The 12519-nt window shown below is 31.9% G+C and overlaps 1 protein-coding gene across 1 annotated transcript; it reads right to left on the bottom strand.

Annotated features, from left to right (window-relative positions):
• Positions 1 to 504: 504 nt before the first annotated feature.
• LOC140440949 (uncharacterized) lies at positions 505 to 12357 on the bottom strand. The gene is made up of 3 exons (XM_072531304.1): positions 12275 to 12357; positions 6111 to 6143; positions 505 to 879 (listed from the first exon to the last, which is right to left on the bottom strand). The coding sequence occupies exons 1-3, from the start codon at positions 12336 to 12338 to the stop codon at positions 659 to 661; spliced, it is 318 nt and encodes a 105-aa protein (XP_072387405.1). The 5' UTR covers positions 12339 to 12357; the 3' UTR covers positions 505 to 658.
• Between the last annotated feature and the right edge of the window lie 162 nt (positions 12358 to 12519).

Below are 12519 nucleotides of genomic sequence, written 5' to 3'. Positions count from 1 at the left end.
TAACTCATTTTCTTAAAAAATGCCACTTACTCCCTTCATCCACTCACCCCTTCAATTGTTAATGCGTTCAACATGTGCGCATTCGTTTTGTTCTGCGATGTCAATTAGATGAAATTTGAGAGTGATCGATATTACCCTGCGGTCGATATTCCTCCCTTCCCCTTACGTTTAATTGTTAAAAATTATTAAATTTTTATAAATTTCACAGGCCAGAACTTTTTTTAAAATCGAGATCTAACTTTAAACGGATTCTCTTGTTGGTCAATTATGTTTTTATGTAGAAATAAAAATAATTGCTCAAAAAGTTTTTAAACCCCTTATTTATTGCTTTGAGTTATAGCTGTTATAAGTCAAAACAAAAACTAAAAAAACTTACAGCTGTTGTGTTTATCACATTTAAAAATTAAAGTTGATGCCATTCAATAGCTAAAGGCCTATGTTTTATAAAGATATAATTTTTATTTTTATAAAACCACTATTTATGATAAAAAAAAGATGAGTAAATTTGACGCTTTTGAAGAGTGTAAATGAGACTTTTATTTGAATTACTAGATTTATTAAATATTTTTTTAATAATCTATAGTTTACCTTAATACTAACCAAATATAAATAAAAAGACAAATATGTAAAAAGTTCAGTTATATATCTGAGCAACGTACTATAAAGTAGGTTTTATTGTAGATTTTGGACATTGCTCTGGTAGTACACAGTTGCCAGTAACGTTATCCTTCAAATATCCTACATTACATATACAAATAGGTTTGCACTGTTGGTCACAATATCTTTCAGCTCTGCAAAATACAATTCGTATTTGACAGCTAGGTTCTGGACAGCAGGGTGCACATGCTAGGTGCGAGTTCGAAGGACACCGAAGTAAATCTAAAACAAAAACATAACATTTATAGTTAATAACAAAGTGTGTTACAGAACTGTTGGGAAAAAGTTACAATGGTACAATAAGCTGAGTTTGGTTAATTTGATTTAAACCACCTGATCATGATTATTTTACTGTAGACAACTGACCAATAAGCAGTTTGTTCTCATATATCTCTTTATTTAAGTGATGTAAAAGAGCTGAATTTCTTATCATTCACATGTCTTTAGAGTCTTTTGGAGGCTCATGACTTACTGCTCTATAATTTTGTTTATTTGATCAACAGTCTTTGTTTTTAGATTCCCACAGATATGTTGCTATATTTATTTTTATTCATGTCATGTAATTATGTAATAAAATGAGATGAGATATTATAAAAAAACGAAGTTGTAAAAATTTTGCAAATTAATTTTTTATCTATAGTAACGTATAGCAGTATATAAGTCTATAAGTACATATAGTATATAACAGTATATAATTAAGGAGCATTAATGATGATTAGATTAGATTAGATTAAGAGAGGTGGCCTTTCGGCCTATTCCACTGCGACCTTTTCAGATCTATTGTGGCCCTCTAGTCCTAGATAACATTCTCTAGCCTGACCCTTTTTATAAAGTCTAGTAGCTTCGAGACTGTACCTTACATGTAGCTATTTGCCGGTGGATTTTCTTCTCCTAATGCAAAGAACCGCACATTTGCCAGACTGTCACATTGACATAAAATGTGCTCTGCTGTTTCTTCTTCGAGGTGACAGAATCTGCACAGGTCATCATCTGATAATCCCATCAGCTTCAATTGCCTATTCAGCTTACAGTGCCCTGTTAGAAGACCTACTATGACCTTGACTATTTTCCTGTCTTTGCTTATTAGGTCTGCCGTAAATTTTGGCGAATGTTCTGTAATGAACTGTTTCGCCTGTCTTTGTCCTGGTGAATTCCTCCACCATTCCAGAGATTTGTGAGCTACCCACTTCCTTGTAGCCGTTCTTGTTACTGATTTGGCAACTCCGCAGAAGGGTTCCGGTCCAATGAATGACAATGATGAGCCTTGTTTGGCCATTTCATCTTCTTTTTCATTGCCCTTATGACCCTCGTGCCCCGGTACCCAGGCTACCGTAACCTTGCTACGGTCTCTTAGTTTATTTAGGGCACACACGCAATCCCATACTAGCTTAGAATTGACCTCTACAGAATTGAGTGCCTTAAGCGCTGCCTGACTATCTGTAAAGATGGCAACTGAACAGAACGTTCTTTCCTGCCTTTCTATTTCTTCCACGCAGTGATGGATTGCAGTTATTTCCGCCTGGAAAACTGTCAAATCCTTAGATAGACTTACCGGGAAATCTATCCCTTGATTTGTCTCTAGCATTAATGATATTACTAAGCACTTCTTTTTACCATGTTTAGATGCGGTTTATATAACAACTTTGGTTTAGTCTCTAACTACCATAATATAGCGTGCGTCTAACGTTAATACCCTGTTTAGGTGGTGTGCCTCTTCTAGGAGAGTCTCCCTTTTTTTGCGGTAGTTTTGAACGGTAGAGCAACGTAAGTTAAAGGAGGAGATTGGCAAGCTGAAGAGAGCCTTTTTTTAGGAAGGATAAGTTGAAAGCCTAGCATGTCTCGAGAAGAAAGCATCTTTGCTGTAACCAGATGGGAACGGCTCTTGGATTAGCATTTTTGAATTGCAGCTTATTTTATATGCGATATTAAATGGAAGTTACTTCTAGGGCGTCGTGACACTCATCAGGAAGTTTGTTACCTTATGTGCCCTAGGCGATGGCAATTGAGGGTCAGCTTAGCTCTGTTGTAAGGCTGTTTATAGTGCGTAGTACATATCTCTGCTGAAAGATTTGATTATGTTCTTAATGGTACTTATGTTACAAAGCGGATAGATAATTACTGACGGTAGTCAGAGTTTTTTAATCTGTGTTTTGTTAAGTGATGCATAGACATACGCCTTGTATTCGATGGTAGGTCTTATAAATGTTTTAGAGGTTAGTAAGAGGGTTTTGGAGCTGGTGCCAGATCTTTTTCTGAAAAACGCGCCCAGGAGATTATCTCTCTTCCTTATTTTGTCAATAATATGTTGGAGATCTGCGTCCCAATTGAGAGACTTATTAAAGTAAAATCTTAAGTAGGATACCGATGGTATGTATTCAAGCCTTTCTTCTAATAAATGAGTTATCAGGTTATCCTCGTTCACTCTGGTTCATGGTGATCTGAATAAGACAATTTGAGTTTTAGTTGGGTTTAAGGTGACCCTCCGTCTCTTGAACCAGTTTAGTATCTTGTTTAGTTGCATTTGTGCTCTGTTGAATACAAACGTGTGCCTCTGTGTCACTCTGAGGGTACCAGCGGAATGTTATGCCGTGTCATCGGCATATAGCAAGATAGTTTCTGAACTCTTCGGGGTGAAGGAATATCACTATTATAAATTGTGTACAATATAGGAGCTCAAATTTAGCCCTGTGGGATTCTAGCTAGTGGAGTAAAAGAATTGGAGAGTTTGTTGACTGTTTACTTGGATTGTCCGCTTGAAGAGATAGAAATGTCCACCATGCCAGACTTGATCGAAAGCGCTTTTCACATCAAGAAAGATGCCTATTATATTTGTTTATTAATAACTATTTAAATGGGAATAAGCCACAATCAAAGGTTAAAGTACGTTTATTGACGTTTTAATTTCCACTTCGGAAATCGTTCTCGAGAACGAATAAATGTACTTTAACCTTTAATTGTGGCTTATTCCCATTTAAATAGTAATTACTTTATAGTGCCACAAGAAAATAGCTTCAGAACGATATATTTGTTTAAGTATCGTAAGATGAAAGTGGCTGCTTCGGTCAATGCCTTTTGAGTGGAGTGACCAGCTTTAAATCAAAATTGGAAATTGGGAATAATAAAGAAGGCATCTGGGAATTTAACTTTCCTTGAGGATCCTCTCGTAGATTTTATCTAGCGTGTTTAGGAGTAAAATTGGTCTGTACGATTCTGTACTGGTTTTGGGTTTCACTGGTTTAGAGATCATGATTTTGCTAGAAACTTTCCAAGAGGTAGAAAAGTAACTCAGCCTTAGACATGCATTGATAATATTAGTAAGCATCGGTATGATACTCTCTCGAAGTTTTTTGGGCATCTTCTATAGATAGCATCTTGGCCAGGAGATGTGTTTCTCCAAGGTTACCACGGTGTCCTCTTGCACAGAAGCTACCATCTCATGAGGATGGGCCTCTATGTATGATAAAGGGTTGTGGAGTATATCTTCCACTCTTCGTTCGTTAGTCCTCAGTGTACATACAATGAAATTTAGATTATCCGGGGAGATAAGTGTGGCCTGTAGTGAATTTTGAAAAGCATCGGCCTTGTTTTGTGGATTATTGAGTATGATGTTATTTACTTTTGGATAAGTATGTGGCTGTATGTGGGAGTTTTTTGATTGGTTAGGACTTTAAATTTTACCAGAATTTTAAACCTTCTCTGTATTTAAGATGACTGACGTCCACTGTTCTGGTTTCAGCTTGTTAACCTCTAGCTCTATTGACGCAGAACGTAGGTTTTATTCTGTTTTATTGATAGGATCTCGGAATATTTTATCCTCTCTGAATAGTCTATGCTTATTGCAATTGCAGCAATAAAGCTGCAATTGCAGCTTTGGAAACTGCTGCTTGAAAAATTGCTGCAGATGAGCGGTCAAATCATCTCCTCAGATCATTCAGTCATGAGTTCTGGTATCTTACTACTGACATTTGCCTTATACTTGATTGTATAATAAAATTCTGATTAATTCAGAGTAATTTAGTAATTCCTTTTACTTCTAAATACATAAGCCTTGCATTTTACTTTCTTTGATCTTATTGTTTACTCATGCGCTAAAATAGCTCATCGTTAGTAACTTTTTGTGTCCGTGAAATTCTCAGCATATACATACATATACGTCTTTAAGGTGTCTATTCTTTTTTCTTTTCAAAAGGTTGTTGTTCAACTTTTGCATCCATAGAGCCAGACAGAGAAAACGTACCAGGTGATTATTTGAATTCTAAACTCCAACCTAAAGTCTGATCTTGTAAAAAATGTTTTCATACTTATAAGTGTTGTGCTGGCTTGTTTAATTTTTGATAGTGTAAGGTACAATAAACATGGATAGATAGAAATAAGGCCCAGAAGTTGAGCGCTATTTTGTGTATTGTAAAATTAACCCAAGGGTATGTTCCCTGTTTGAATTTAGATTAAAAGAATAAACTTAGGAGAGTATCATCAGCGTACCTTATGTTGTTTATGCTAATTCCGTTGATCTTGACTCCGCCTTCTTCTTAGCCTTGTATCGTCTTTTTTTGGACATAGGCTTCCCCAACTCCTTCCGTCGATCTCTATCCTGTGCAACATACTTTTCATTTGTTCCTCATATGTGCTCTTTCTCTTAGTCGTCGTGAGGTTTCCAATGTTGTATTATGGCGTTCCGTCTAAAATGCTTTTCTGAATATAGATTCCGAATACAGATTAAATATTAACGGTAATGAGACGCAACCCTGTCTCACTACTCATCTGATTCGTATATCTTCGTATGTTGTGTGCTCTATTTCGATTGATACCGTTTCGTGCCAATATAATTCTGAGATAATTCGCAAGTCTTGTTCGTTAACTCTTAAATCCTAAATATTACAGTGGTTTTAGTTTTACTATATATTATTCGACATTTTACTTTCCACTTTATTTATCAGCTTTCCTAATGCTAGGTACTGTCATCCGCGAAGTAAGCAGTAGTGTTTTGTTCTAGCTGTGGAACAGTTATATATAGGAAGCAGGAGACTCAAGCTAACACGCTGCTTTTTCTTTCAAGAAATTTAACAGAACTGTCAGAACATTATATTAAAAAGGTTTAAATTATTATTTAAATTGTTAGCCATTTAAAAGATGAAAATATTTTTTTATGATAAGAACCTAATTAGTAATATTTTAGTATTACTAGCATTAACACGGTAAAATGGCTGTTTTCAAGTTTCTTAAAAATCTTTTTAAATACTGTTAATTAGAAATATCCATGTGTTGGAAAAACTATGATCCAGAATACGTTTAGAAAAAATTCTTATAGTACATAGTCGTTGCAGTTGGAGTCGTTACTTATAGTATATAGTCGTCTTGACAGTTTGTGATTATTTTCGTCAATTTGTATATAGGGATATGTAAGTTTGACAGCCTACTCTAATAGGAATTCTTTGCAATGTCTCCATACTTACCAATAGCAATAGGATCGCTACCACGAACATAAGCTGCAAAAAATAAATAAAAAATTAAAATATTTTTTTATCTTAAATTTTTTGTAAAGTAATAAAACGGTTGTTGAAAAATGGTTGGAAGTGGTTGTAAAAGCAGCCGCATTATTAACCAAACGTTCAATATTGGATTATGGTTGGTGTTTCTGTGGGTCTGTATAGTAGTAACTAATAACAATGCTCATTTAAAAATATGTAACGTAAAAATTTTTTTAGTTGATGTATTTCAGTTCCTTTTGATCATATTATGTCCATGCTACTTTCAAAAGATTGTATAAGTAATCAATTTTTTGTCTTCAGTTGATCTTTTCTCTTTCTGTCTAGTTATTATGCATTAAGCCAGTGTGCGTTTCTTGGCCAAAAGTGCAAGATGGTTGGCTAGCCGGGTCAATGCATCTTCTTTCTTGTTCTTTCTCTACATAAACTCTGTACTAGTGCCTTCCATTCTTTTTTATTGCTATCTCTGTTTTTGACTTCACACCGTCTTACTCCAATTTATTCTCGTGTTCTCTGACTGGTTCTTTTTCAGCTGTTTTCTGGTCTTTCCATTTGTTTTTTTTTTTCTAAGATTGGAATTCTGCTTATCCCGCTATGTTGTTTTGATCTTTCCTCAAATCATGGCCAATCCATTTCCAGTTTTCCTCTGATTGTGATAGGTATATAGAATTAGTTATTCTGTTGGGCCAGTATATTTCCACAGTAATTTTTAACCATTTGTTTACAAAAGTTTGTAGAATGCCAAATTTTGAATAAATTACTTTTCAAGTCAATATTTAAATGAAGTGCTTATAACAACATTTTTATCATATAGTAAACAAACATTTATTCCGTACTGTTGATTGTCAACACTTTGAGTTTAAATAAATTACCAACTATGTTTGAACTTTCTTAAAGAGATAAATGGGTAGGTAGAGGCTATCCATATAATTCCTACACTCACTATCACTTGTAGTCACTCCTACCTCTTATTAATCTTCGTCACCTCGGTAACCACGATTAAAAAAGACGGAATTATTTAAAGGGGACTATAATAAAAATATTCTTTATACCTCTATATCCCACTACTCCAGACTAAAAAATTTAAAGGTTAAATCTAGAAAAACCTTGTTAAGATAAGTAATTTAATATTTATATGTATATAGCTACATACTAAATATCTTCTACAGGAACTTCTTTTGCTTTTGATAATTTCTGGTTTTTCTTGTGTCATTTATGTATTTTTTTATTTTATCATCTACTTAATTTTAATATAACTACAAGTGCCATACTCGAAAGATCAGTTTGTGTACATAAATATATATATATATATATATATATATATATATATATACATATATATATATATATATATATATATATATATATATATATATATATATATATATATATATATATTGTCATACTTTTTCTTTTCCAACCAAAGAAAAATAAATAAAAAAAAATCCATCGAAATGCGAAACGACCTGTTTCCGTTGCAAACAAAATTATCAAAAAACCTTTGTTTAGAATTAGAAGACATTTTACCTGTAAGTTAATCTCTTCATTGTTTGTAGAGTCGAGTATTAAATGACCATATTCTAATCTTTTGAAATATGTATAAATGATGTATTGAAAAAAACCAATTTTAAAGTAAGCTATTTAGTTTTCTCTGAAACCGAAATTAGGCTTTTCCAATATCATAGTAAACACAATTTAAGCTTTTTGGACGGTCGTTTTTAAATGGGAATTTGGTGAGTCGATCATGAGAGAGGAGAAGTTAGTCATATTTTGGTCATCGAAAGGAAACAGTCGTGTGTCTCAAGATAGGGTGTGGTTCGTGATTTTGGATACCGGCGTAACGAAAAGAAGTGAATTGTTTGAAGAAGGAGATAATAAGGTAGATTAAAAGAGGTCCTTGTATCTACCGTGGGCATTTTATAAAGTATATGTGAAAGTATTCTTACGGCATCAAGTTGACAAAAGGAGGTCCTGGTGTCATAAATAAGTAGCGGAGTTTGGAGAAGTGAATCAGGTGTTTTTTGTCTAGTCTGAAGGAGGTTTGCAGAGACGAAAAGAAAGAGCCGAGATGCCAAAGAGGGGAGATCACATCTTTGAGGAGACTGGACTTTTCTGGGTATGTTCCAACACACAACTCAAGAAGAAAATAAACTGTAAGTGTTTGTACAATTGAATTTTATATCTGTGAAGGATCGTTTCGACATCATGGTCATTAGCAGTCAAATTTAAGAACTGAGGTTTTGTTAGGCTAATCAAAAGTTTAAAGTTTTGTGGTTTCTTTTTTCAAGTAAAGAAAATTTTAAGTAAAATTGGTTTTTCACGTAATATAAATGTAGGTAGCTTTATATTCGTATTATCATAATAATTTGATTTATTTTCTTGTATGCTGATTGATAAGATAACGACAGAATTTAATAATTCTTTTATTCGTTCATATAAAATAAAGAAACGTAAATATTCGTAATATAATATATTTGTATTATTATCCTTTCTTTTCCCTCCCGATAAAAGACAACTAGAAAATCTTTTGAATCCATCGAACACAGGTAATATAAGGATTATTTTACTTTTGATAACAGATAAGTTATAATTTTTTTTATTGGCTCAATAAACTAAGTTTGAAATCAAAATAAACAATCATAACAATATATATATATATATATATATATATATATATATATATATATATATATATATATATATATATATATATATATATATTATATAAATATATATATATATATATATATATATATATATATATATATTATATAAATATATATATATATACATATATATATATATATATATATATATATATATATATATATATATTATATAAATATATATATATATATATATATATATATATATATATATATATATATATATATATATATATATATATATATATATATATATATATATATATGAAGAGCGTTATTCCAAAACTTACTAAGTCCAAAAAATCGAAAATTGTGATTTTAACTGCATCGTATAACCAAGAATCGCCTTTAACGATATAATCATTCATGTTTTACAAAATATGGTCAAGTCCTAGTTAAAATTAATACATACTTTTAAGTTTGTTTCCAAAATAAATTTATTCCAAAGTTTACTACGTCCTCTGGGCATGCGCTATAATTGCAACTGCGCTTGAATTGAGGGTAAATTATAACCTTTCTTTTAAGTGGAACTGTTGTGACCGTTGTGACATTTGGGAGTAGTTATTGTGCCTTAAATATTTTTAATAATGAGTGAAAATTATGAACAGACTGTTTCACTTTCTTCAAAGGGGCGACGTAAAAAAGAAAATAAAGATAATTGGAAGAAAACCATTAAGTCTACGTTGCGTAATAGTGCAGTGGGTAAAACTCCAAAAATGAATTGACTCAAGAAGATATCCAAGGTTAGTGTTCTAGTTTATGTAGGTATATAAAGTATTCTTATGTTTGATATTTTTATTTTAGCTTTCTTTAATAAGCTATACGAACATAAATCGGCTGCGTTGCAAAAAAACTTTCTTACAAAATTTATACAACCACAGACTCCACAACGACATCGTCCTAGAACAGATAATCCTAAGAAACAACAGCGCAATGATTATTTTATACGAAAAATCGATGGTAATCTCCTACGTGTATGCGTTACTACTTTTCAGTCAGTTACTCAGATGTCGCATTCCAAAATAAAATCCATTGCTGCTTATTTTTTCAGTGTAGGTTCTTCAAGGCCAGAAAGAAGAGGGGGTTCTAGAGTCACACTTAAAGACAATGAAACAACTTTATTAATAATAGATCATATAAAAAGATTAAAATGTAGAAGTAGTCATTATGGTCGAAACAAAAGTGTTCAAGGTTATTTACCACCTGAATTGTCAGTGAAAAAGTTAAATAATTTGTGGTGTAGCATTAGAAACACAATGAAAGCCCCAATAACTGCCTACTCCAAGTATCATAAAATATTTGCCAAACAATTTAACTTGGGTTTTGGTCTCCACGGACAGACGTATGTTCCTTTTGTGAATTAAAAAAGATAAAACCAACAGCTGCGACAAGCATTGATGTTAGTAACAAAATCTCAACCTTACTAAAATTGCATAAGCTACGAGCGAAAAAGTTTTATCAACACCTAGAAAAAAAAAGAGACCTAGAAGCAAAGTACCTTTTTTTAAACCAAGATGAAAGACCCCAACTCTTAAACTATATTCTGATTCTTGTCCTGATCAAAATAAAAATTCTGCAGTTATATTTACGCTATTATGTTATGTACAAAATAGCATATTTAAGGAAATTCAGCACATATTTCCAATAAGAGGCCATAGTTTTATGCCGGCTGATCGCGTCTTTGGACGATCTGAAAAAATAATAAGGAAACAAGAACAAATTTTAAGTCCTCAAGGTTATTACAATATTTTTGATAAAAATTGCGAAGTGTTGCAAAATGGTCAACAATGGGTTATTAAAGACTACAACGCTTTGGCCTGCAAAATGTTAAAAAAAGTTTGCGTTTAAGTTAACTAAGCAACGAATCTTTACTTATTACAAAGAAAAGAAAACAGTTTCTGTGCAAAACATTTACACCGGCAATGCATGTTCACACAGTGTATTGAAAAGTCACAGCGTTAATATGTCACGTACTTTAGAAACAGCCACATTGTTACCAGCTATTAACAAAATTAGTGCTGCAAAAAAGGCAAATGTCAGACATCTTTTAAAATTTGTCAAGTTAAACGATGAGGAAAAGATGTTCTACAAACGTGCACTGTAGAATGTTGGCAATGTCAATGAAGACGTTGCGGAAGAAGTCGTGGACAATGAGGAAGTATTTCTTTAGTGTAGTGTATTCGTTTCTTTGTTTGTTGTTTTAGTTCACTAAATCTTTTAATACTTTTTCAAAGGACTTAGTTTAACTTGGAATATTATATAATCTTTTTTATTTTATTGTAAAGACAAAAACAAATTAAACCTAAATTTCTTTAATTGTGGTTAATTAGAAGGTTATGATTAATAAATCTGCAAAAAAACTTTTTTCTACCAAATGCAAATCAATAGCAACAGAAATTCGATCGTACTGAAAAATCACAAGTTTGGACTTGGTAAGTTTTGGAATAACGCTCTTCATATATATATATATATATATATATATATATATATATATATATATATATATATATATATATATATATATTCACTGCGCCGAGCTTTCGACATCCTCTCTGATGTCTTCTTCTGCAGGGCTTTTAAGGTCTCAGTCTCCCGAGCCTTCAGACACTACTTCACTTATCACTAATAACCAATGCATTACGCAATTGCGCAGTGATAATCGACGCAGTTCAACCCGGATGACTGTTAAGTTTAATATTAATTCTTCTATTAGTAATAAACAGCTTTAGGTTTAAATTTACTAATGGCGGATTTCACTGATATTCTCTCACTCCTGCATTTTGTAGGTGTTCTTCAACTTCTTGCAGCAACTTTGATCTTGGTCGTCCCCTTTTCTTTGGTGCTACTGAAAAGTCCTCTTAGTAATTACTTTGCTTTTATGTTATCTTTGCAAAATAAGCTTTATTCGTTGCTTATATTTTTTATTTTATTTCTGGCATTCCGGTTTTGCTTCATAAAATTCTCCTGTTTTGCTTATTGTCACTTTGAAAACCTATTAAATAATCTAATTATAAAAACTATAAATCTAATTATACTCAACATAAAATATTCAGCTAATGTACTACTATTTACATTCAAGGGTAAATTTGCTTTTATTTATTTGTTCAGTATATAATGACCTGTTTTTTAACTTTATATTTGAGAAAAAGAAAAGTAAAATATGTACTTAAGTTTAAGAACTTTTTTTTATAAATTCCTTATTTTTACTAACTGCCAGAAAATAAAATAAATTGCAAGTTGTATCATAAAGTAACATACAATGGAGAAACCACATTTTATTGTGACATCCGGTATATTTTAAAATGCAGCTCTTAGAATCCTGCAAATTACTAAAATGGCAAACATTTAAAACTTTTATCGTTTTGATTTAAGCTGAATCATGTTGGTAGTATTTTACCCTCTATATTATAATATATTGACAAGATATTAAGAATGCATGTAAAGAGATAGGCAAACAATACTTACATGCTTGACATGTAATTGATATGAAGGAAACGATTACTAAACAAGATAATATTAAATACTTCATATTGAAAATGATTACAAGATACTATGTGGTTAAAGAGGTTTGTGCTAAGGTTTTATAATAAGGCATATCACAAATTTAATGTATAAAAATCACATTTATTACCACTCGCTACAGTAGTTATCTAGGTAGAGAAATAATTACCCATTTATTACCTAAAATCAGTTTTATTTTCTTTTTTATT

This window comes from Diabrotica undecimpunctata, chromosome 1 (assembly GCF_040954645.1).
Source record: "Diabrotica undecimpunctata isolate CICGRU chromosome 1, icDiaUnde3, whole genome shotgun sequence".
Taxonomy (NCBI): Eukaryota; Metazoa; Arthropoda; class Insecta; order Coleoptera; family Chrysomelidae; genus Diabrotica; species Diabrotica undecimpunctata.
This window is presented reverse-complemented; position numbering and strand designations above follow the sequence as displayed.

What these genes read in the sequence shown, in the direction of transcription:
- LOC140440949 (XM_072531304.1), bottom strand. Translation starts at nt 12,338, where the DNA reads ATGAAGTATTTAATATTATCTTGTTTAGTAATCGTTTCCTTCATATCA. An exon ending in ATCAATTACATGTCAAGCAT is followed by an intron (nt 6,144 to 12,274) that starts GTAAGTATTGTT and finishes TATTTTTTGCAG; the next exon opens with CTTATGTTCGTGGTAGCGAT. An exon ending in TAGCGATCCTATTGCTATTG is followed by an intron (nt 880 to 6,110) that starts GTAAGTATGGAG and finishes TTTTTGTTTTAG; the next exon opens with ATTTACTTCGGTGTCCTTCG.